At 39.8% G+C, this 26,579-nt stretch overlaps 1 protein-coding gene across 2 annotated transcripts; it reads left to right on the forward strand.

Annotated features, from left to right (window-relative positions):
• Positions 1–3,249: 3,249 nt before the first annotated feature.
• Positions 3,250–26,439, forward strand: usp33 (ubiquitin specific peptidase 33). Of its 2 annotated transcripts, none has more exons than XM_067606471.1 (24): positions 3,250–3,434; positions 8,182–8,281; positions 8,995–9,048; positions 9,167–9,229; positions 12,846–12,995; positions 13,314–13,422; positions 14,825–14,894; positions 16,330–16,443; positions 16,717–16,795; positions 17,999–18,443; positions 18,591–18,731; positions 18,943–19,055; positions 19,392–19,564; positions 19,782–19,852; positions 19,948–19,981; positions 20,113–20,158; positions 20,270–20,450; positions 20,591–20,717; positions 20,867–21,036; positions 23,084–23,165; positions 23,310–23,418; positions 24,124–24,226; positions 24,932–25,000; positions 25,218–26,439. In XM_067606471.1, the coding sequence occupies exons 2-24, from the start codon at positions 8,198–8,200 to the stop codon at positions 25,373–25,375; spliced, it is 2,745 nt and encodes a 914-aa protein (XP_067462572.1). In that variant the 5' UTR covers positions 3,250–3,434; positions 8,182–8,197; the 3' UTR covers positions 25,376–26,439. The 2 variants fall into 2 exon arrangements, with proteins under 2 accessions (XP_067462572.1, XP_067462571.1); XM_067606470.1 differs by having other exon boundaries at positions 3,251–3,434; positions 18,940–19,055.
• Positions 26,440–26,579: the final 140 nt, after the last annotated feature.

Below are 26,579 nucleotides of genomic sequence, written 5' to 3' on the forward strand. Positions count from 1 at the left end.
AACACACCAGGAAAACTAAAGGCTGTAATAAAAGAAAAATGAATATCTTGTATAAATAATGTAAATATAGATAAAATATAATAATAAAAAAGTCTTCTTACTGTATGTACAATATATATATATATAATATACCTACTGTATGTACTGTATATAAAGTAACTTGTCACTTTTTTTAGCCATTTGATATTTATCTCAGCCTTCCTTGCACTCTTCACACCTTTACACTATTTACAATTCACAGAAATGGTTTCACCTATACAAAGACATATTCCTTAAATGCGTAAATACACTTGACCAATAAAGATGATTCTGATTCTGCTTCTGATATAAGTATGCATAAAAAATATATCTTGTAAAGCTTATAGGAGTTATAAGTTTTAACAGCTTATTTGTTCGTACAGTCAGATAAAGAAGAAATCTATTGTTTGATATGGACAATCAGCTCTGAACTGTTGTGTTTTTGCTTAAGAATTTCGATTTGTGAATAAAACATTTTGTCAGAACAGTAAACAAATTAATGAAATAAAACTGAGAGCAGAGATTGGATTGTCATATTCAGTGAATCCAAACAGGGTAAATATAATCAGCTGCCTCTACTGACGTGTTTCCTCTTCATTAGTTACATATATGGAGACTCGATGGGACAAAAAAGAGGATAAAAGGTTAAGAATGAAAAATATAGTTCTGGTGAGTCACAATTATGAGATACTAAAAATACAGAATACTGACTTTTTAGGTCACATTTTAATTAATTATCTCATAATTTTTACTTAAGGTGTTTTTTTACTTATTGTATCATACCTTTGACTTAAACTATCTCATATTTGTATTTTAAAGAGTCTCACTTATCTCAAACATTTGACTTAAAAAACATATTTACTTATTATCTCATAAATGGGTCTTAATGTGTGTCTTATTATGTGTTAATTTTGACTTAAAGTCAAAAACTTGGTTTATTATGTCATTATTTTGACTCACTACCTCATTGTTCTGACTTACCATGACTATTTTTACTGTCACTATTCTTCTCATCATTGTTTATTTTCTTGGGCTCCTGTTCATTTAGGAAGCATTGTTTATTACAAAATAAAAATATTTACTATTTACAAAGTTGATGTAATTCCTCCTATGTCTGCGTTTTTCCTGCTGTCAACTTATATATAAGCATCTCTTATATTTACAAACATGTATTTAAAAATTAAATTCCTGGCACTGAAAAATAGAAGAAAGGAAAAAAATATCAATCCACAGACTGAGAAATATCTTGTCTGTTGCATAAAACAGATTGTGATGTTAACAGGATAACACTGATTATTGAAGGAGTCCTCTGGGAATTATTTCACACAAATGCACACGTTAACACACTAGATGGCGCTTGGGATAGGTTTATTGTACACTGCCCTAATTTTTTTCACCACCAGATGACCCTCTTTACTTTTCACTTCTCTCCAGACCACATATCCCAAGTTGAGGGAATTCAAGTGCAGGTAATATTTCACCAAAGTTGGCATGAGGTGGTGTGTGCATAAACCTCTGCTACGCTTGCTTTGTCACGTAACACAGTAACATTCAGTGGAAAGTACATTTACTCAAGTACTGTACTTGAGTACAATTTTGAGGTACTTCTATTTTACTTGAGTATTTCCATTTTGTGCTACTTTATACTTCCACTCCACTACATTTCAGAGGTAAATATTGTACTCTCTACTCCACTACATTTATTTGACAGCTTTAGTTACTTTTCAGATGAAGATTTGACACAATGGATAATATAACAAGCTTTTAAAATACAACACACCAGTGGTTTCCAACCTTTTTGGCTTTTGACGTCTTATAAAAAGCAGTGTGTAGTCGGGGTCACATTTCAGATGTCTATGAGTTGTTAACAGCTCCACCAAATAGTGATTTTTCCCTCTTAACTTCTCACATTTCAATAAATGTTCAAATGACCCAATATTCCAGCAAAAATCAAAGATTAGAGAAAAAGTCCAAAAATCGAAAACAGATTTGTGTATCAGAACTTTGTTTTTTCTTCTTTTCTCTCCCATTAATCATCTCAAGACCCCTCAGATTTATCTGGTGACCCTTTGGAGGGGCCTGACCCCTATGTTGGGAACCACTGGACTAAACTAGCTAACTGTATATAAAGTAGTTGAAACTAGCTCCACCTCCAGCAGCTACAACAGTAACATGCTGCTCTAACACTGATGCTTCAGTATTAATAATCTAATGATGTCATATATAATAATTTATCAGTCAGAGGGACCAAACCACTACTTTTACTGCAATACTTTAACTACATCAAGCTGATAATACTTATGTACTTTTACTATACATTACAGCTTGGTAATAATGGAGTAATATTTTGATAATAAAGAGGAAATAATAATTTAATATCATGGCCATTAACAAATAATATATATAAAATATAATATATAATATTTATATATAAATAAAATATAATAAAAAATATATATTACAAAATAACATAAAATATAGCTTGATATTAACAATGGGTATAACTAGGTAAGACTAGACTTAAATAGCTAAAGATAACAATGAGGCAGAGCTATTTAGTAATAGCACAGTAAAATTTTGGTAACAATACGGTAACCTGCTAATAGTAAGGTTATATCATATTTCTATTTAAACTGGTACTATGGTGATATTAATGGGATAATAACCTGATAATAATTAGATAATATGGTTAATATTTTCAAAATATTATGGGGCACTATCAGCATAATACCATACAAATTACATGACAATTCTTGGAAGTCAGAATTGGTAATTACCAGATTATAGTGCTGAAATTGCTCCTCCCTCATGTTCCAGACATTCCCTTTTGTTTGAAGGTGATACTGCAAAAATATATTAATGTTGTGATTTGTTACGTGGAAACACACCTGCTAGTTTCTGTGTAATAGTCATGAATCAGTGCTGAAAAATGCATAACTACCCTTTTACTATTTTGCTGCTAATACTTATGTACTTTTACTTAAGTATGATTTTTCATGCACTACTTGTAATTGAGTATTTTTAAATTGCTGTATTGGTACTTTTACAGAAGTACTTCTTCCACCACTGGTAACAATTCATGACTAAACTGTGAAAACATCATGTTTGTTAAAATAGAGCTCATGTCGACATTATTAAAGAATAATACCGTTAAATATAAGGAGCAGAAACACAGATGATGTGTAATGTTTACAGTGGATGAGGAGCAGATGAGGAGGGTTTATGTTTTTTGTTTTTTTTACCGGAAAGGGGCGGAGCCAGCTGTAACGTTAGCAACCACGCTGAGCGACAGGAACGGTGAACGTGAAGGATTGCTCTCTGAAAAAATGACTTTAAATACAGATTGAATTTGTATCCCTAGACATCATATATCATTGGATCTACCCGTGAAGCGTCGTTTCTTTTCATTCGTGAAGGTAAGAACCGAGGCTAACAGTATTTCGACGCCAGCTAGCAGCTGCTGACTCCGGTGTAGTCACTGTGGGATCGTCGGTGATCATGTAATACAGGGACGCTAGTTGGCTAACGTTAGCTAGCTTGTCATTAGCGAGATGGTTATCAATAGCTTACCATCTTAGTCCAATATTATCATGTGAGGATAAATCCAGCCACTACTTGTAATTCACACCATGACTCATGTTATCCCTTGCTCTCAAAATAAAATATTGACTGGATGACTCATTATAGCCAACAGCATAATGCTAACAGCGAAAGGTTGCTAGTCAGCCTGTGACGCTGTCAAAGCCTCGCCTGGATTTGACAGCTCAATTTGAGCAGTAGACAAGGCCAAAAGGCACACGCTTCTGTAATGTACGCTGTCTTTCTCTCATACAGAGTAAATTACCCACTTAGCTGAAATACGTGGGGTTGTTATTTTCAATTTTCCTGGTGATAACTCATCCTACTTGGCTAACGTCAAATGGTAAGTGACGTTACGTTTTCAACACAACGGCTAACCCCTCTTTTTTGTGGATGGTCTGCCTGCTAAAATGTGCTAATAAGAAAGAGTACTTAACAAATGTTGTGTCTTATAATGTCGTTATTACCATTTACACAATTAACTTGCAAGTTAACAAAGGGAAGCGCGAAAATCTGAGTCATTATCAGCTTCATGTGCACTGCCTGGTTTGGGTCAACGCCCCGCCCTGACTGTACTCATCACCTCTTTGTGCAGAAGTAAATCTCCTGCATCATTATTGTGTCTGCTGTGAAGACAGTGAAAGGGTGAGGATGGTATGGGATGATGAAAGACTTCGGGTAGATATTTTCTTTCTCACCAGCCTTGCGCAATCGCTGCGGGCTTGTCAGTGAAACCACCGGCTAATTCAATTTCCCTTCTTTGTACTGCTAATTGTAACAGTGTCTGTTGTGTTTACTGTTGCAGACGCAGTGCGTTTGTTCATATGACTTTTTGAACTTAGGCCTCAAAAGTTCAGGGTTATTATGGGGGCCCGGTGAAACAAATAGAAATGTTGTTGACCTTGTGTTTTATCAATATATTTGGATTTACTTAATGCACGTAAAACAAATAATGTGTTAACCAGGCTGATAAGAAAGTTTTATCATTAAATAGACTCAGAGATAGCAACTATGAGGTGAGGAAACAGGCATATTGACTTGTACAAGACTGAACATGAACTTAAAGGATAGGTTCAAGTCTGTCCTAAAACAACAGTCAGGTCCCAGATGAACACTGAAACATGTTTTTCTTGCTGTAATCATTCCTCCTCTTCATACTGGCCATTGGAAGATGCACTTACAATGTAAGTCCACAACCCTCCTCATGTGAAAAAAATCAATTTAAAAGCTTATCTGAAGCTAATATGAAGCAAATCAAGTAGATATCTTTCAATGTTACAGTCTTTTTAATGCCAAAGTTCCTCTTTTTGTCACTATACTTCCACCGCAGCTCAACAAGGAAACACCGTCTGAGGAAACACATAGAACTTGATGCTAAAAAGACTGTAAATGTGGCAGATAAACACTTGATATGACCTCTGACACCTCATATATGCTTCAGATAAACTTTTAATGCATTTTTGGCCCCCATCACTTACATTGAAAGCACATTTGAAGGGGATCTACAGCGAGGAAAACCTATTTCAGTGTTCACTTGGGCAGCTGACTGTTGTTTTAAGACATACTCAAAAAACTGTGAACCTGTCCTTTAACCGAGGACCTGCTTGCTCCTGCGTTCATGCTGATCTCCCAATTGACCTGTTGTTAGGAGACATGATGTTACTATGTTTTGCATCCTCTTCTCTGCATGATAGTGTAATATCAGTGTCTCGTGTCTGCAAACGAGCCGCATCTCTGGACCCTTGAATCAAAACAAATAATCACTTCATCAAGCATGAACGCGAAAATATCAGTTGGTGTGACATATTGTGTATTTGTGTGCTTTTCCTCTTGCTGGCAAGTCACAGCCATGCTATATGTGCTCTATAGTAGATTTGCGTATGCTGTGATAGTCATCGGGCAGCATAGGAGAGAGCTGTGAGCTGACTGGGGCTCTGCTGCCATTATGGCGTTGACACCTAAACACTCCTTGACAGCCAAAATGTGGATGTGCAACCTCTAACAAGGATCACACTTTGCAGCCTTGCTCTGGCACGATCACACATCCAATGATCTAGTGTCATGCAGTCGACAGACTCGTTGACACTAAAAGTTTTAAGTCTGAAGAGGCCATGTCAGTTAGAGAAAGTTGCCCAAATAAGACAAAGTCATTTTTTATGGCAGTGAATTATTAGCAGCTGAAGTGACTCTTGCAATAAATTCGCTGGTCTATAAATGCTTTATTAATTATTTATCAATATATCATCATGTGCTTTGCGCAGCAGACTGAATACTTTCACTTTCTTACTTCCTGCTCACATATTTTTTCACATGCGCAGTCAGACGCACTGTTTCCCCGAAGAGAATGTGTCTCAAAAGTATTGACCAAATAATGCTTGTGTAATTTGTCACATAAGTAGATGTAGTTTTATGCTGGTCCTTAAGTAGATGTTCATGACGCAGTAGTTCTTCAAATACAGGGCTCTTGATAGACAGACACCAAGGGACCACTGTCTTCTGTCACTCTACGAGCAAGTCCCCTGCTCCCCTAAGGGATATCTGAAGTGATGCATGAGCCTTGTTTCCTTTTGTGTAGGTGATGGGACTGCGGCCTCTGCGAGAAGCCTGATTATACAGACCTCCAATGGGTTCCTAGACTCACAAGTCAGCCTCTAAATGCTTTGCTCAAGTAGAGACTGAGGACAGTCTCCCAGCTTTTGTTGCTAAAACTGGGTGGAAACAATAAGAGAGTTTGAAAAAACCTGCATTGCAGAACCAATTCAGAGTCTTTAGGGCAGCCCATCATATTAGAGTGGTGACATGCAGTTCACTACGGAGGAGAATGGGGGCGGGGGGTGGGTGGGCGGGTGGGGGCATCATTTCCAGTAAGGCGTGTCCTTGACAAAATATAAGGGGTGTAGGTTTGTTAGCGGCCATTCTCGCCCTGTTCAAACAACTAGCTTACATTTAGAAATACCCAGATGATTGAGACTAGTGGGTTCCTGTCATCCCAATGTACAGGACTTTTCATACACACTGGAAAATAGAAGTACAGCAGGAGTCCAGTTTCTGATACAGTGGGTTCAAAGGGTTCGAAAGGCTTATTGGAGTAACACTCATTGTCAATATGCTACAAAGCCGACCAGCTTAGTTCTAAGACTTAAACGTATTATCAGAGTTTTAATTGCTTCCTCGGAACGATCAATAATTATAGCCTGTCAAGGCAGCAAAATTAACTGAGCATCCCTACAGAGAAGGGTGATAAAGCTCTTTGCCAGTAAGGGCACATAATTGTATTTTCAAAGGTGTAGGTCTGAGGAGTATAAGAGTAAAAAAGGACTTGCTGTGTCTTGTGTAGGGCACTGCCCCAGTGACAAGCTTTTGTGAAAAGGGACAATTGTGCTCTACTTTTTTTTCTGAGAGTGCAGAGTGTAAAACAGGCCAGAGATTATTATCCCAGCTTTGAGTCCTGTATTATCAAGATTTTCTTGATCGTCTGTGTGCAGGTGTGGGTTTGATTCCTTGACATCTCTGCTACTCATATCTGTACAGACTAAGTTACCTCAACAGCTGAGGATGAACTCAGTTTGGTTTCTGGCTTTCAGGGTGCTGACAGTACAATTGAAGTTATTCAGAAGCAATGTCTGGCACTCATCGGAGTGTTGATGTGTTGAATAACTAATATGTAACTTGAGTTGATGAGACACGTGCACACACATGGCAGGCAGTGACCAGCAAATTTGAAAAGGTTGTTTACATATTCTGGCTTCTAAAAACAAGGATGTGATGTTTACATCCACAACACACAACCACAATCCACCAAAAAGCCAGACATAACCGGGATACCATTGTGTATGTAAACAACATTCAGTGTCACTCCACCTGTTTCTCCTTTGTCCCTGTGTGACATGGACTACTTCCTCCGTGGGCGCCCCACTTGCGTAGCAGTGTCATCCATTTGAACGCTGCTGTCACTGACGGCACACAAACCCGCGTTTGTGCTCATTTGCCGTCTTGGTTTAGACCATCCTTTTATGTGTTGCTGTCAAATGGAATAAAATCACTGCAGTTTACATGATGATAGATATTTCTAGATTCACTCATTGAGCTTTGGCGATGTGCAGAATGAAATCATTTGTGCTGTGATTGCAGATTTGTTTAAACTTGTTCATACATCTGATAGTGTGTGCCGCTACATTTTTTTTCCTGCCTTGTCAGCACTAAAATCATTTACGGCGGGTCAACGCTATGCAGACACTGTCGCTTCCTCACGAGTTGTTGACAGCTGTGGCACGATGGGCTGCTCGGTCTTTAAGTAGCTGATAATAATAAGAATTTGTCAGTCATGCAGGCATGGAAAAACATATGTCATGTGGTGGTGAGTCGGGTTACAGTAGCCTGACTGTTTTCCTTGTCCTCTGTGCTCTTCTTTGGATATACATTATCATCAAGGATCGAGTATCAGATGTAGGGTCAATAAACACTCTTTTAAAACAGGAAGTCCTGACCTGTTGTTTTATAAATAGGAACTCAGGAAGTCACCTGACTCGAAATGAAAGTTGCATACTAAATGTTTCTTCCTCCTGCTCCGTCTCTCTCTTTTAGACCTTTCGGGTGAGCGATGCCACCGGCGTCCAGCTGCGACTGCCCTCACCTGGATTGTGTGGGGGAGATCACCAAGGAGGAACTTATTCAGAAATCTCATGTGAGTGCCCCTCCCTCATGACCCTGTTCACTGCCCTACTTATAACTTGCCACACTATTAAAGGATAGGTTCACAATTTTTCAAGTCATAAAACGACAGTCAGGTGCCCAAATGAAGATTGAAACAGGTTTCACTCGCTGCAATCATTCCTCCTGATCATACTGGATAATAGAATATCCCCTCAAAACACGCTTACAGTCTAAGTGATAGGAGACGAAATCCACAGTCCTTGTTTTGTGCAAAAAATGTATTTGAATATGAGGCTTAAGTGTCTGAGTTAGTCAAATATTGTTTTAGTAAAAAACTCCTTCTTTGTGTCTCAACGGACAGTGTTTTCCTCTTCAGCTGCGGTGGAAGTATCGCAACAAAAAGAGGCATTTTGGCACTAAAATGACAGAAACTTGGAAAGATATCGACTTGATTTCGACCGGATGGCTGAAGCTTCATATTAGCTTATATTGTAAGCACATTAGGAAGGGATCTTTAATTGGTCAGTATGAACAGGAGGAATGATGATAAATTGTGAACCTATGCTTTAATAATGTTTAATTAAACTTCACCTAGTCTGAATTTGAAGCCTGTTTTTTTCCCCTGACATAAATATGTAATTGTGAATGTTCCTCAGCAGTCTCCTCTCGAACTTTTGCTGCCGTCTCACCAGTTTTATATTTTAAAACATGTGACTCAACCTGAGTGTCTTCATATTTTTCTAGGGCCAGTGCCAAGACTGTAAAGTTGGAGGACCAAATTTGTGGGCGTGTTTGGAGGTAAGTTAAATAAATTTTATCATCGGATGGTTTGAAATATTTTTTTCTCACCAGAAACATGTGCTTGTTGTTTTTTCTAACACCTCGGTGTCTGCACCCTCTGTTTGTTTTTCTCTAGAATGGCTGCGCGTACGTAGGCTGTGGAGAATCTCACACTGACCACAGCACTGTCCACTCGCAGGTGAGAAATCTTAAAGGGATAGTTCAGATTTTTTGAGGTGAGGTTGTATGAGGTACTTATGGATAACAGTGTGCTGCATGTGTGGGAATACAGAAGTTCTACAGTTGAGAAAATGTAGTGCCAAAGGAAAGGGCTGTCTGACGGCAAGGTAAAGCAGTGAAAATATTCTAAATATAGCGTACACTTAAACTGATATTGATCTCTTAGGTGGGCCTTTTTTTAGGTGGCTAAAATATGTTGTGATCCTGGCATTAGCTTCTGTGCCAGTACTCCTGCCTGCCTCTCCAAACTGGCAATTTGCCGCCCTACATCTACTGCAGTTACCTCATATAACCCCAGTTCAAAAAACCTGAACTATCCCTGTAAGACCTTACTAATGCTTTTCAGATTGGAAATGATAATTAATGCATAAAGATGAGAGAGGAAGGGATGTGACTTAAAAGGGGCGACTCTTAAATGTGATCTTGAATTTAAAAAAATCTCTTACTAGAAGAGGAGTGGAGGTGTCACAGGAGAAGCAGGGGGGAGGCACAGATGGCAGGAGGGGACAGGAATACCACTTCCGAGTCCCAGGAGCCACAACTTGGAATAAAACTGCCTCCGGCACTGCTTTATTTTTAACATCTTCTCTCCATGATCAAAGAGGCTGCACGTGCATCCTTTTTGCTTTTTTTTTTTTTTTTTTTTTTGAAGTACACGTATTGTTAAAAACCATCCAGCCAGCTCTGACTTGCCTACATCTTCCACATTCAGTGCAATTTCAGCAGTGGATCATCCATTATTAATTGCCACTCCTCGGGGAAGTGGGGGAGATTCACTAGTACTGTCAGTTCCATGGTTACAGTATCTGCACCTCCTGGCTGCTCTGAAGCTTTACTCTGCCTCTGGTGTTCTCAGTGTTGACTAAGGCCTTTCCTCCAGCACGCGAGGGCCAAGCGGGGGTTATAGGAGGAGAGAGGGAGGAATATGAACGCAAACATGTAATTTGCTCTCCCAAACCAGCTCTTTCTGCTTAGACCAGTAAGAGCTGCTTCAAGTGAAAATCTCTCTCTCTCTCTCTCTCTCTCCACGTAAATGAAAGACAGATTAAGAGTGTGCGAGCGAAGAAGTTTAATATTAGCTGACTAATTTTAACTGATATCAACACCCTTTGTGTTTTTCTGGCTGAAGCCTTCTTTAAATCTTGTAAGAATGAAGGCCATGATTAATTAGTGTTCTGGAGGCCCTGAAGGGAGGGAAACATTTTAATCTCTTGACTAAGCAAAGAGGGGGACTGCTGTTGGATCAGATCAGAAGAGGTAGTGTATGTGAGAATGAGGGCCTCTGCCAGTCAAACTGAGAACATTATGTGTAAATAAAAGTGACTATTTCAAAGTCTTGAGCTTTAAAAGTCACCGCTAGATTAGCTCATTTCAGAAGCAGAACCTCCATTTCTGTGTGTACTTTTTAAAATTAGTATTTACATGTAGACTTCTTTCAAACATTCTTATCAAAAAGGACTTCTGAAGCGGAATATATCTCAGAAAACCCAATTAGTTCAGCACTTCCTCTGCAGTTTGTCTTGCTTTTTGTACAAATAAAGCAAACTCACTGTCAGGAATCGCCCAGAGAAGAGTTGTGTCCGTTGGTGTTTCTTGTCCTTCTTCGCTCTCTAGATTTTTGCCAGTAATGTCTTGGCTGCCGAGAGCCAGAAGGGAAAACTTTACAGTTGAGTGTTTTTATTTTGCAACCACAACCAGACCCGACCTGCTTTTTAATCAAGAGACCATACACTAAAGCAGATGTTGGATCTAAGGGTGCACTGCAATCATATAAATGTTTTGCACGGTTGTTTAGTTTAGCCAAATCATGATATGAGCGCTGACATGATCGGACAGGTTCGCAAAGCGTATGTGTTAGGAGTGTCGAAGTATTGGTTTTGCTTTATTGCAGTCGGTTGAGGTGTGATGCTACAGAGCACAAAACATTTTCGAAGCCCTATAAATCCAGCCTGTTATTAATGCCCTACCTGCTACAGTATACTTCCCTTCATAAATGATTTAAACGGGGGAGTTTCGTGGCCGTGCTCAGTCTGGTGTGTCCCATCTGCCAGCTCCGCACCTCTCCGCTCTGCCCCGCTGTGCGATGGCTAATGCAGCCCTGATGAATAATGCAGCGTCGGCTGGGCGGCTGCTGCTCACGTTTGGTCTCCTGTCGACCTGCCAGGCTGCTGGTGTTTGTCAGAGGCAGCAGTGGGTCAGCAGAACTCGGCCATGTTTTCACAACAGCGCCGGTCTGCCCTCCTATACCCACCCCTCCTCCACCTGTAACCTGAGACATCTAGCTCTGAACTAGTCTTGTCAATTTTTATCTATATATCACACAAATCACACACGTCTCCGTAGATCCTTGATTTGGATGAGTACAATTCCTCCCAAAACAACCTTTAACAGATCAAAAAGGGAGAAATCTTGATATGTAGTAGATGTCATTTGTACAGAACCTGATCTTTGAATATGGTTGATGTGTTTCTGATGTGTGCACACTGTAGTGTGTTTCGTTCATGTGTGTGATGGTTAGGTGGTTGATTTTGAAAACCTCTTAACAATTAATCTCATAGGAGAGTGAGCACTAGTGTTGAATGCCAGCTTCCTTTTAACGTCAAATAAAACATTTATATGTTTTGAGTAGGTCTCATTTTGGAAAGGGCTTGCATGGAAACTACATTTTTTAAAATGTCGACTCACCAATGTGAATTGTCATGATGCCTTAATACCTTGTTTACACGATGATAGATGGAAAAATGTATCTAAAATGACTGAGCTGCCACAAGAGAAAAACAACAACAAACAAATGTGAGGATAATTTTACTTCCTGATGTCAGCTTCTGTTCTTAATGTAATCATTTTGATTGCTTGTGTGGTGTGCCCCTTTTAATTTGATTAATTTCATGCACCTGTCTGTAGAACATCTACATTTATTGAAGTTTTTCAATGTTTATCTTGGTACAAAGAGAAAGTTTTTGTCTTTATAGTTTCTACTAAACTACAATATCAGTATAGACTTCCTCCATAGCAGGAAAGGCACAGGTGCAATTAATTACAATAATTATGGCTGAATCCCATTGAGTTTAGCCAGTTCCAGAGCCCTGGTGTTGTGTATGATAGCTCACTGGTTGGGCTCACTGAGACACCATCGTTAGTATTATTTGTCCCACTTGTGCCTTTCCTGCTATGAGAACTCAAAATATAAGCTATTATAAAAAGGTCTATTGTCAATGACACTGATTAGGTCTGATGTAAAACAAATTATAGTATTAGGACATCATTAACGGAACAGAAACATGTGGGATCTGATCTGAAATTCCCCTTTCTGGTCTGAAAACTTCCATTATGCTTCAGAGGAAAATATTTTTTAACTAGCTATTAGCTGTGGCAGAATTCTCTACAACGGTTTAGTTTCTACACCGTAGCCAGCAAGCACGCCTAGTTTTGTTCCCTAAGAACAGCATCGCCCTGTTGATTAACTAATGAGTTCTTGATCAGTAGATAGTATTGTGAAGCGTGTCGCTGATAAGGAAGTACACATGTGCTCTGTTCTTGGGTAAATATTAACACAGTCTTAACATTGTGTGTAGGAGACACGACACAACCTGACAGTGAACCTGACCACACTCCGAGTGTGGTGTTACGCCTGCGGCAAGGAGGTGTTCTTGGAGCGTAAACTAGGCCCTCACACGTCGCACGCCAATAGTAAACCCCTCCCCTCCTCGCAGAATGCCGCTCAGGTAAGAGCCAGGTTCCCTTCTGTCATCAAGTTTTAATACACAGGATTATAGTCAAGGTTTACAGCTACGTCTTATTTTAAAATTAAATGAAGTGATGACGAACGTCAAATAAAGTCAAATTCTTGAGTAGGGTCGAGTTATCTGAGTAGATAAAGTCACAGTGCAGGTTCTCTCTTGTCATATTGATAGAGCTGTACGATCATAAATTCCACAGTTTGAACTGTCAGTTAAATTGTATATGGTCATTCATTTACTAGATAAGATTTTTATGATGAGCTGTGTGTGTGTGTGTGTGTGTGTGTGTGTGCCGTATTGTAGGATAACAGTAGGGCCCCTGGGAGCCCAACCTCTCTGAGAGTGCCCCCTAATGGTGGCTGTGAAGACCTGGACATGGAGACAGAAGAGGAGGACGACGTGCGTGCCAGAGGTCAGCAGTGTGTTTATCTTTCCACAACATGAATGACACAATTAATTAGTTGGTTTTAGGAAGTTAAGTCCAAATCCAAATATTATGGTATTACAAGCAGTTTCACTCATTATATCAACAGTTATCGGACAACTAGAGTAATGTTTACATCAGTCCCTCACATTGGCATTTGTTTCTTGCAAACACTCAAAAATTAACATCTATCCCAGGAGACGCTCTCTAACCCATAAACATCAACAACAAATATACTGAGAAATGTGTAAATGTTTCGACTTAAATGCAGTTATTTAAGATTTTCTAATCTACAGTTCGAGAGCTGCTAATTTCTCAACAGTCTTATTTCATGTTAATAATTAAAATCATAATACTTTTAAAGTCAGTGAGGTGAAAAAAAAATGTAATTAAATTTAATCACCTCTTATTCCAAGTATGAAGTAAGTTAGAAAAATGAAAATTGCTCCTATGCTGCGAGGTTATACTTCAAATACAGAAACTCAGTAATCAGCAGTTGGTTCAGTTTAAAGTGCGGGTTATGATTGGAATTAATGAGAGCAGTGTTTTTAAAGGCACGTCAAGCTGACTGAAAGTACTTGGACCGACTAACAGTAGTGAATGCATTGCCTCACTTTGCCTCAAGACTTCTGTTAAAAGCTTTACTTGAACTCACCACAAAGACTACAGCCAACATCTAAAACATCATTAGAGAGCCAAACAAAACAAACCAACCAACCATTATTACACGATTGTGAATCTGTAACAGTTTTGTCATATGCTGCCGCTGATAAGAGCTGACTAGACCCGACGGTGCCAGACACGCTGCAAAAACTAAAGGCAACAGTTAGCCACACATGACCCCAAAGCAGGACTACAGGCCGCTCCTGTGTAGCTCGGTGGTTTGAGCCTAGCAATAACACTTTCATTACTGAGTGCTTCAGTCCCACTGGAGCCACCAACGTATATAATCTTTCCACTCAGTGCTGTAAGACACACTGGTGAATAAGCTCCAACAAGTAGCATATGTTATGTTAAACCTCATGTGGTGTATCTCAGAAGTTGGCACCAGTCACCGCCTTGGCTAGTTTTGTCACAAATACAGATCATATGATCAGGAGTCAGGAGTAAATAGGCTTTGTAATGTCTTTCCGCAGAATAGTTTGGCCATTTAGGATGAATCAGCTACTTCTGTGATAATCAGGAGAATAAAATCTGTGTCCACTTCCCCACTGATGCTGATTTAAAAACTCACCAGGTTGCCACTTTTTCTTTCTAGCTGTAAAATATTGATTTAGAAAATTAAACGAGTCATCTTAGCAGTGAAGAGGTTTTCTGTCTGCCATCAAAATTTACAAGCATCTAATGTATGGCTTGTTTTAATTTCCCCGGTGTGCTCTTCCTCCCGTAGGCCTCACAGGGCTGAAGAACATCGGCAACACCTGCTACATGAACGCTGCCCTCCAAGCCCTGTCCAACTGGTGAGACTTTACCCTCTCTCTCTCTCTCTCTCTGTTTTACCTGCCTTCTCTCTCCACATCCACCAAGTCTACCCCACATCATCTCTACTCGCTGTGTTTTTTTTCCCCTTCGTGTTACTTCCCACCCACTACTCGCACTTTCTGTAGTCATTTGCTGTTTTATTCACTGCCTGTCTGGTTCTTGTTGACTGTGAGAAACAACCATGGACGTTGCTCATTTGGGAGAATAACGACTGAGTGAAAATTGCTGCACTGCACCATTCGAGAAGGCAGAAATGGCTTTTTGTAGTTCCCTGTAGGGTCTTCAGTTACAAATGAACACCAACTATTTCCCCATCTCTTCTATCCCTACTCCTTCTGCTCTTCTCCCTTTTTCTTTCCCACCATGCCTTTTTTATGTGTCTCCCTTTTACTGATTCTCTCTCAGTCTGCTGCATTTTTATTGTTTACTGGATTGCCAGTCCTTCTGATTTATTCTTTATGATTGGATTGTTGGTGTGGTCACTTAAATTAGACTCCACTGCAGAGCCTGCGGCTGTTATTACTTGCTTTTTATTTGATCTTTCATGATGGCACAGCAAACCCTCTCCTCCTTAACACTACTATACACCCAGAGGCTGGGAATTTTTAAAATTAAACCGATGATGCCTAGTCTGGATAGAAGTCAAAATGGGAAAAGATGTGGGTCAAAATTTGCAATCTAAATCACATTCCAAAAATAGGAGGAACTGAGTCACGCAGCTGCGGAAGGAGGGAACTTTTTTCTGAAACTTTCCTTTGATGTCTGTTTGTGCGAGCGCTGCTTCTTTCAGTTACTGACGGGTCATTATTCAGTTCGAACGACTTTTCTCTTGCCAGTGGAAGGGAACACTCCATGCTTTATTCATTCTGTAGTTTGTCTTTTTCTAGCAAATTCCTGTCCACTCTGTATCCATCAAATGAAATCCCCTCAGCTGTTTTTCTTGTCAGCTATTTCCGATGTCCTTCAACTCTCAGCTGCTTGTGGAGTTTTCTCGCATGAGCCAGTTCCTCTGGGAATTAGAGATAGTACTCTATGAATGAAATATGATTTTAATGAAATGAAATGAATCAAAAATACAAGCAGGAGACAGTGTTGTGTAGAAATGCGGAAGCTGAAACTCTCCACATCTCCTTTCCTAGTTGTCATTTTTTGCTTTCTGTGAACAATATGAATGTAACAGCAAAAACATAGTAAACTCAACATGATTTGCAGCTCTTGAGCCATTTTCAAACATACAGTAACACATTATATTAACTTCACAAAATCATTTAATTATATCCGGTTCTTATGGACATTTTTAGAATTATCCATTGCATCACGAGCAATTTAGTTGTAGTAATTAAAGAATAATTCTTCTGTTGAAGACTTGTTTGTTTCCCACATATGATATATTTATCCCTCTTTCCACTGCAGTCCGCCCTTGACACAGTTCTTTCTTGAATGTGGTGGCCTGGTGAGGACAGACAAGAAACCTGCACTCTGCAAAAGCTACCAGAAACTAGTGTCTGACCTGTGGCACAAGAACAGGTAGGCATTTGTCACTTTTTCGGCTGTTGGTCGGAAACTGCATAATCACCTACAATCACAGTTGATTTCGGAGCACAACGGTCACAGTTGTTTTGTTTTTTTTAACCAAATATATTTAGAATGACCCTGTACTTTGCGCTTAAACTGAGCATTTGCAGCAGAACCTTAAAAAAAACATTTTCTTAATTTCTTACTCTGCATCTCCTGTGGCTTTATCATGAAAACGTCCATTACAATACTCGCTTTAGCAGGCTGTGTTTTGTCACATTGCAGACTCTCCTACGTGGTCCCGACCAACTTGTTCCAGGGGATCAAAGCCATAAACCCCATGTTCAGAGGATATTCTCAGCAGGTGGGTGCTTTCCAGATGGTGAAATAAATGTGCAAGTACACGTGTGCATATTTATCAAGAAAATAAAACATGGAGACACTTCACAGTTGCAGACATATTGAGCAGTCTTTTTGTGACTTTTTCTCATTCATATATTTAAAAAGTAGCAGGTTCTTTTGATGCAAAGAAGTTATTTTTTTTTCTTATTTTGTCTGTGTGTTTGGCATGAGTGTAAATGTGAACATAGAACAAAATTAGGTTTGAATTGATTACACAGTTAGTAGGATATTGTGTTTGTGGTGATGTTTGGGCGTCTTAAAATTTGTTAATTAAAGTGTGGGTCTCACGCCCAGACTATTAAGTTGTCCCAGATCTTATACAGTCTCTCCTTTTTTCTATTCCACTCCATATTCCTCCATGCTCATTCATTTACAGAAATTACATTAGCTCCAGCTCAAATCACTCAGCCAGATAAACAAAATCCTCTGCTTGGGAATTACCTATTCAGAGCTACAGACCTTCACGCACACAAATGCACACGTTAGGTATATTGTTTGAGTTGATACCAGGTGGAGCTGAAAAGCAGATTTCGTCCGTGTTGTAGGCATTACGTATTTCAAAAGGATGTTTTACTGAAGCACATCTTGTATTTGTCCAGCGTCTGCAAATAAGGGATTTAATAGCCTGAATGGTGAAATTATAAAAGGCATGTTTCCTCTTGGTTTGCCAATGTTTGTTCAGAGGAGTTAGCTGAGGAATATTCATTTGTCATGCCATGTTGGCTGTGCAGCCTTGGAATTAGCATGGCTGTGAATGAAGTTTGAGAGGGAGGCTTGAGACGGAGATTGGATGTCTGAGGCTCATTAAGTTTGATTACACATTCACGAGCATTTGGTTTCGGATTTTGTGATGCAGAATTGGTATAAACAAGGAGGTGAAGTGGTTGTTGTTTGCAATTTGGAAAAAATTAGCCTTGGGATAAGCTTTGCCATGTCTGTCAAACACAATTATACTTAGGAAGAATTAATGCTGTTTTATGCTTTAATGTTCTTTCCAGGGAGAGGAAATTGGCTTTTTTTTTTTCCTCACAAACTACAGTGACCAAAATAAGTGTCGGAGTAGAGAAACTGTCAAATTTTACCAGCCAGAACTAATTTGCTACTTCAGCTAAGATTTAGATGATAAAAGTAAATCATCTTGTGTTTATCCCCGCACGGCATCCAGGACTCTCAGGAGTTTTTGCGCTGCTTGATGGATCAACTTCACGAAGAGCTGAAGGAGACGCTGCCCGAGCCTTACGACCAGTCTAACAGCGTCACGGTGGACGAAGGCCCGGAAGAGGACAACCGCAGCCAGTCAGACACCGACTTCCAGTCATGCGAGTCCTGTGGCAGCAGCGAGCGCGCCGATAACGAGGTGCAGGGCGGGATCGCGCTGATGGACGTCACCAACGAGGCAGAGATGCTGATTCCTGAGCAAGATGAGATCCAGGCCAACAGGGAGTGGCAGAAAGAGAAGAACATGATTAATGACCTGTACCGCTGCGGGGTTAATGGTGTTATGGGTGGAAACAATGGAGCCGACATGGACAAAGATGTCGACACCACCACTGAGACCACGCCCATTATCAGCAGCCAGGGAGCAATTAAGGTTCAGGGCAGAACATCAGGTAATTACAAAGAAGAAGAAACATGCCGGCTCATATTCCCTGTCCTAATTATTTTCACAATATACTTGAAACATATACCTAATGTTTTTATATTCAGCATCAAATTTATGGGATTGAAACACCAATATTTGGCCTGTGCTCCAACAGATACCTTCCCAGACATCCAAATCTCCAACACCACAAGACCACAGAGTCCAGTCCCCATGGAGGGACACATTTCCAAAATGTCCAGCAGCCCGCCCAAAGCTGCCTCCGGCTGGCCGAGCCTTAACCCTGCACACAAGAAAGGTACGAAGCTTCGGTTCGCAGAGCCGAGTCACTGAATTCATCTGTTTAAGCTATATCCAGATTCAAAAGCTTAAAAAGTCATGATGTTTGCAATACAGTTTATCCCGTGTCTATCTTTGCTGACTCTTGAATGTGTGAGATATAAAAAAAAAAGCATTATTCTCACATTTCTCCATCTCTCTCTCTCTCTCTCTCTGCCTTTAAACAGCAGTGACCACATTCTCCCCACCAAAGAGCAAGCGTCAGAAGAAATACCGCAGTGTCATCTCAGATGTGTTCGATGGCACCATTGTCAGCTCAGTTCAGTGCCTCACCTGCGATCGGGTTAGTGTGGAACTCGTCTTTTTTGAGATAATGGGATTGCTGAGGAGTACACTCTAGAGAACGGGACATTGTATCATAAGTAATTTCAATGTTCTAAAAATGGAAAGTAATGGGAAAGAAATGTTTTGTTGCTCAGCTTTTATGTTCTTATACACTGTTGTTATAGTCATATATTGTGATATTTTTGCCGTAGTGATAATAATATTCAGCTACAAAGTGACGCTCGCTGACAGACAAAACCTAAACCACGTAAAGAAATTATAATTGAAATGTGATGACTCAGTGGAGGCTGTCAACAGATGAAGCTTTACTGTCGGTGTGCTCTGCGGCTCTCAGGTGTCCGTGACCCTGGAGAACTTCCAGGATATCTCGTTGCCCATCCCGGGCAAAGAGGACCTGGCCAAGCTCCACTCCGCCACCCACCAGACCTCCCTGGTAAAAGCTGGCTCCTGTGGGGAAGCTTATGCACCGCAGGGCTGGATTGCCTTTGTCATGGAATACATTAAGAGGTGTGTTGATATATATGCTCACAACATTACAGTTTTTTTTTTTTACATTTCAAGCATTACCAGCAGATTTTATTGTCCAGAATTATCCGATGCTGGTAGTGATGCTATTAGCGTCTGTTTTCGACAGTCATTTGAAACTCCAAGGACGCCTGGCTGCTCAGTTTGAGATGACTTGAAATATCTGCATTACTCACTTTGTGTCTGTTTCTGTTTTTAGTTGGTTCTGGGGTCCAGTGGTTACGCTACAAGATTGTCTTGCAGCTTTCTTTGCCAGAGATGAACTAAAAGGTGAGCAAGTCAACGCCAATTTGTTCTTCTAACACAAATATTGAGATGAATGTTTGATTATTTTAATTATGTTTTTTTTTTTGTTTGTTTTCTAGGAGACAACATGTACAGCTGTGAAAAATGCAAGAAGTGAGTACTTTATTTCGAATGCTTTTGCTGAACACTGAACTGGATTATTCATTTATTTTTCACGTAATTTAAAACAGGAAAAATGGCTGTAACTAATGACTACCTGTCTTCTTTGTCTTTTTTACTCTTAGATTACGAAACGGAGTCAAATTTTGCAAAATGCAAAGTTTGCCAGAGGTATACAGACAACTCTAATACTTCATGTCATGAAAAAACCCAAATCTTTCTCCCTAATGTCTTCAAACACCAGGTTTCTAAAGTAAAAAACTGTGTGTTTCTTTGTCCCAGATCCTGTGTATCCACTTGAAGCGCTTTAGACATGAACTGATGTTCTCCACCAAGATAAGCACCCATGTGTCCTTCCCGCTAGAGGGTCTGGACCTGCAGCCTTTTCTGGCCAAAGACAGCACTGCCCAGACCACCAACTATGACCTGCTGTCAGTCATCTGTCACCACGGCACTGCCAGCAGTGAGTGGGCACGCTCGCCCCCCCCTTTCACCCACAGACTGGCACATAAGAGGCTGCATTCACCAGCACCTAGAAAGATTTCACATGTTCTTGTTAGGTTTATGAATGCTAGTCTAACCCATTCCCCTGTCTGATCCCAGGTGGACACTACATAGCCTACTGCAGGAACGATGCCAACAATCTGTGGTATGAATTTGACGACCAAAGTGTGACCGAAGTCTCGGAGTCCTGCGTCCAGAATGCTGAAGCTTATGTGCTCTTCTATAAGTAAGCCATCACACTATGCTTGAATATTTAACTCATGAATCATCAACATTATAAGATTCAGTGAGTTTAGAGGAAGTTTCCTGCTTAAATCTCCAAATTTGATAACTTAATTTCAATACTAATCAGTCTGTGGTCTGCTCCTGTCACAGAAAGAGCAATGAGGATGCACTGAAAGAACGAAGAAGGGTGTCTGGTTTATTCAACATGATGGAGCCCAGCCTCCTGCAGTTCTACGTCTCCCGCCAGTGGCTGAACAAGTTCAAGACCTTTGCTGAGCCGGGGCCCATTTCCAACGACGACTTCCTGTGTTTGCACGGAGGTTCGTATGAACTCGACATTTTCTTGCCTTGTACAGATAGTAGAGAAACAGCGCTGTGACCTCTCTTATCACAGCTTTTTCTTTTGATCCTTGCCAAGGATTTTTGACTATTAGACTATTCCCCTCACAACATAGCAGACTTCAAAAGGGGCTTTTACTTCTCATCGAGCAGATGATCCTTCCTTGTCCTTTTAGTTGAAAAGAGGGAAGGATTCAAACAGAGTATCTGCCAATCAGAATCCTTTCTGTTCAAGCCTCTACTCAGAAAACGCTTGAAATTATGGAATTGAAAATTAAGTAGAAAAAAATGTAAATTTCTGATGAAGCTGTTAGACTACAGTGGCTGTGAGGAATGTGCCTCATAGTGCAAATAAGCACCTACAGGTTGTTTCCTCCTTTACAGCTACAAGTATATAATAACTGGCTTGTCAGGTACATAAGCAAAGATAATATCAGTGCAGTGAAACCATGTGGCTTTGCAACACTGTGGCCAGTTGCTTTATTTCCAGTTTATTTTCACTTTACTGCACTTAGCCAAGGGCGTCATCAGAAATCTATATTAAGGCATGCAAAGCCTTTATTAGGAACTCTGGCAGCATGTTTCCTCAGGAGAGATTTTTTTTTAAATAAACAGCCATATAATGGCATTTCAAGAGGAAATAGGCCAACAAACAAACAATAACTGAGCTTTCAGTTGTATATTTATATATATGCCATAGTGCCATTTTAAGCATGTTATATAATACTTATTATTATATTATTATTGTTAATTTATGGACCCACTGCATGGTATTACTAATACAGATGATTATAATTCTAGATTTATTTAGCTTTGAAGCATCACTTTTCATTATACAGTTCATTATCTTGTCACAATCCTCTGCTGTGGCAAAGTGTCTGGTTATCTGCACGCACACATTTTGCTGCTTTGTGTTTGTCTCTGCTGGGTCCTAGTACAAGCTGCTTTTTTGTTTTGTTATGATTACAGAGATCAGTCATATTCTGCATTATCAATCAATAAGAAAAGGCAGAATTATTATTTAAAGGGGCTAGTGTACATTTTTTGTCTGGGGACAACACTGCTCATATAATTTAAGAAGGGGGCAGTGGGCACTGTTGTATTGGCACTATAACTAAAGGATTACCCTTCTCATTGTGGTGACTTGGGGTACTAAATTGGTGTTTCTTAATTAGCTAGGTTTAGCTATATTGTACAAATCATTTCTGAAATGGAACGGTTAGTAGGATTACAGTCGTCTAGTTCAAAGGAGGATGAAAGGAGAATTGTAATAAAGCCTAGTTTTGGTATTTATATTTAATTTAGCTCATATTTATTACAGGCTTTTTTATTTCTAACCATCCACTTGAAGTGTCTCGAATTGGATTTTTTATTGCCACACCCCGCCCATGAAGGGCACAAATTTTTCCTCTTTAAAATGATTATGTTATTATAAGAGCACTAGTGGTGCTGTTTGTTGTTTGTATTCATTTTCTTCAAAGAATAGAACTATTTGTCATCTAACGCAGCGGTTTCCAACCTTTTCGGCTTGTGACCCCTTGAAACGAGACAGTATGTCAGCCCCTGTCACAGCTCATGGTTTTAATGTGGATTTGAGAGTGACTGTTCTTCTGAGATTGTTTCATTTGAAGGATTTTAAGAGTTCTGGAGAGGTCAAGATATCTAAAATATTTAATAAGAGAAAAGCAAAAAATGAGAGAAAAGTCAGGAAAAAGAAACATTTTCAGAGCAGAATTTTTCTTATTTTATACCTTCTAATTATCTTGTGAGGCCTTAGATATATATTGGGACACCAGCTGCTCTAATGACAGGCACTAGGGGTGGAGAAGAGAAAAAAAAGGTATTGGATAGGAAAAGTAACACAATCTGAGCAGTGACTTTGACATATTTCTGAATAATTCAGCTTCTTGGCCTATGAAACATAATAATAGTAATGTTTCCTACACTGATCTGTCTTTACACACTACCGTTACCTTTTAAAATATTACATTTCTAATGTCTGATGGATGTTGTACTCTGTTTTATCAGGCGTGCCCCCCAACAAAGCAACATTTATTGACGACCTGGTAGTAATGCTGCCACAGAACGTGTGGGATCACCTTTACAGCAGGTAAAACGAACGTCCGACTGTGAAACCGCCTGGATGATTTAAGCATTTGCAGATCTCCCACTGCTCATTGTTCTCACAGTATAATATCCTTTTGTAGTGTGAATTTCATCTGTGAGTAAATGGACCCGGACTTTTTTTCTGCAGGTACGGCGGAGGACCAGCTGTCAACCACCTGTATGTTTGCCACACCTGCCAGATTGAGATAGAAAAACTGGAGAAACGGCGCAAGACGGAGCTGGACATGTTTGTCAGGGTAAGCCTTTTCTCCGTATGTTCACCATGAGGCTATAATAGAGAGCGGGGGAAAACAAGAGCTTTAGCCAGATACAATAAAAACTGATGTGGGTGATAATGCATTGTGTGTCTGTGAGCCTGTGTGCAGCCAGTGTGTGTATGTGTGTGTGTGTGCGTGTGTGTGTATAGGCCTATTCCTCCAGTCTATTTAACCAGTTGATAGGCTGCATGTGTTGGTGCTCTTCACCCCAGCAGGAGATGAGAGGTGTGAGCCTGATGAAAGCCTTATCATTAATGCATTGGGACAGATGCAGCTGTTATTGTCTGCTCAGTCTGCCCACTCTCACAATGGCTGCTCAGAAGGAGAGATTGATGTTGTGTGTATGTGTGTGTGTGTGTGTGTGTGTGAAAGGAAGAGCTTCAGTAGGCTAACAAGAGGAACAGGAATTGTGTCATTTCCAAGAAAGATGAAATTGGTGCAGTGTGGTGTTAAGACTGTCTTCTAATTGGAATAACTACCAGAGAGAATTGATTAGGTTTTCGATCTCCTCTCCTCTCAATCCTTTCATCCTCACTTCATTTTTTTTTTTGGTCTCTCACCCCACCACTCCTATTTCTCCTCCCCATCCCTTTGCGTCCCTTTCCCCTCCCTCTTGTCTCTACCACTCACTCCTCCCCCATTTCCTCTCTCCCTCTCCCCCCTTTCTGCTCTCCCTCTCTGTAGCTGAACAAGGCGTTCCAGGAGGAGGAGTCTCCAGTGGTCATATACTGCATCAGCATGCAGTGGTTTCGTGAGTGGGAGGGCTTTGTCAAAGGAAAAGACAATGGTAATTGGACAGAAGTCTTGCCTATCCAGCAACAAATCCTGCTTAAATGTCTTATTAAAAGGCTAAGTTCCTCACTTCTACCTGATAGCTGATATTTGCTGAATGATGATGATTCATCAAGGAAAAGCTGCTCGATTTTTGTTTTATGCATATTTCTCTTTCAAAACAAACAACACTTGTTAGGTCCACACATTTTTATGGATGGTGAAAATGGCAAATAAATACTTTTCCTACAGAACATCCAAGTTCTCTAGTTACAAGAAACTGCTCATGTTCAAAAGAAACTGTGAAGTCCCAATTCTTCTCTTGATTTATCTTCAAAGAGTTTGCTTTAGTCCCCCGAGTCAAGTTTCCCTCCTGCTAAGGCAAAATGAAGCGCCAAGATATATTTCATTTTTATTCCGCTTGTTCTCATTTTTTTGCGCCCCTTCCTTTGTATTGTCATATCTATTTATAACAGCTTATAACAGCTGGCACGTTTCCAGACGTTTTTTTTCCTCTGACTTCTGTTCCTCGAATATTTATTTTCTCTCTGTTGTAAGCGGAGAGCGGAATTTGCTTTTAAAGCGTGACAAAAACATTTGACATTTTAACGTTGTCGCTCTTTGAAACATTTAAGATTGATCTTTAGATCTCTGAAAAAAATGCACGCATATTACTGCTGTATGTAATTATGACAACTAATTGTCTTCCTTCCTTTTTAAGATCAACCGGGACCAATTGATAATTCCAAGATAACAGTAAACAAGAACGGACATTTAACACTCAAACAAGGTAATAACAGTTACATTTCTTTTATCTATCTGCTTTAATGCTCTGGAAATAGCATAAAGGGATAGTGAAAAGTACGCTAGTATCATGTAAACTGAATAATCAGAATGGTTCTTTATGTCAGAACAAGTCTCGCAGAGCTCCTGTGGATTGTAGTAATATCTTGAACTATGCATATATTGGTGATCTTTGAATGTGTGTGCTTGCAATTACCCCGCAGGAGCTGACTCGGGGCAGATCTCTGAAGAGACGTGGAACTTCCTCCACTCTATCTACGGCGGCGGTCCCCTGGTGACAGTTCGGCCAAACATAAGCCACCAGGAAGCGGACTCGTCGCAGTCAGAGGAGAAGATAGAGGTGGAGACGCGCTCTGTTTAATCAAGCACTCAGCAGCAAACAGCGAAAAAAAAACATTTAAGAAGCGAAAAAGCCTTTTATTTTGCACTTGACTTTTATTTAAAAAGCATCCAAGCAAAGGACCTCATCTTTACCGCTACATGACAGCCTTTGACAGCTGACAGAGGGAATTAACATGTCTGAAAAGGTTTGTCGACTTGTACAAATCTGTATAAAGAGCTCCTGAATTTCTATTAGCACTGTAGTATTCATGTGTCAGGTTGTTTTCAGAACCAATCATTTAAATTGTGTGCAGCTAAAAAAAAATCCACTGAATGCCATATTTTTTTTTTCTTTTTCTCTTGACCAAATGAGCACATATTGTATGTCCATGTGTCTTGTGTTGCTGATACTGATGAATCACAATACTTCTTGCTGTAGATATGACTCACTTTTTCTGTTGTAAGATAATATTGTCCAATGAATAGTGAGAAGAGCAAATTGTGACACTTCAAGTGAAAATCATAAGGTTATGAAGGGACTAATTACTTACTAGTCTCAGGAATGAATTTTGTGTTTTGCACTGTTCTGTAGACTTACAAATTGGCATGCTCACGCAGATGTCTGGTTTGTATTTGAATGTACCAGTACTGATAGTATGTTGGGCAAGATTCAGCACTTGGTTATTTATCACAGAAGGGAGTGATTTAATATGATGTTAATAGATTTTTTGTAGAAAATACGTGGCAGGCAGAGTCAGTTAAGAATGCATGCTTTAACACTAAATCCCAGTTTAACATCACATGTAACTGCATGTAAATGCAAAGCTGCTCATTAAATGTGCACGCAAATCACAATCTGGATCTCTCTTCACTAAATTGTACAGCTACAGAAAGCACATTGCAGTATGTAATCAGCATTATCATCAGCAATCTAATTAAAGGCATTATTTTTGTGTATGGGCATGGTGTTGCTTCATGTTTTGGCTGATAAGGGGGTAAACAGGATGCTGTACTGTAAGTTTCTGCATATGGATGTCCCTTGAGTAAGAACTATTCTGATTTTTGCTGGCTGGCACTATTAAAACTTGATGAAAACTTGTTGAACATTGTGGTCACTTTGATTTTGTCACCCATTGCTGATTTCTGCTTGTTGTATGATGAACAAGGGGTAAATGAAACAGGGAAAATGAACTGAATTGTATGTTGCCCATCTGATAAAGTGTCAATAAACATCGGCCATCACT

Source organism: Thunnus thynnus, chromosome 12 (assembly GCF_963924715.1).
Source record: "Thunnus thynnus chromosome 12, fThuThy2.1, whole genome shotgun sequence".
NCBI classification, from domain to species: domain Eukaryota; kingdom Metazoa; phylum Chordata; class Actinopteri; order Scombriformes; family Scombridae; genus Thunnus; species Thunnus thynnus.

Coding starts and splice junctions, on each gene's coding strand:
- usp33 (XM_067606470.1), top strand. CDS start 8,198: ATGCCACCGGCGTCCAGCTGCGACTGCCCTCACCTGGATTGTGTGGGG. Junction 12,996..13,313: donor CCTCGCAGAATGCCGCTCAG/GTAAGAGCCAGG, acceptor GCCGTATTGTAG/GATAACAGTAGGGCCCCTGG. Junction 19,056..19,391: donor AGTGCCTCACCTGCGATCGG/GTTAGTGTGGAA, acceptor TGCGGCTCTCAG/GTGTCCGTGACCCTGGAGAA.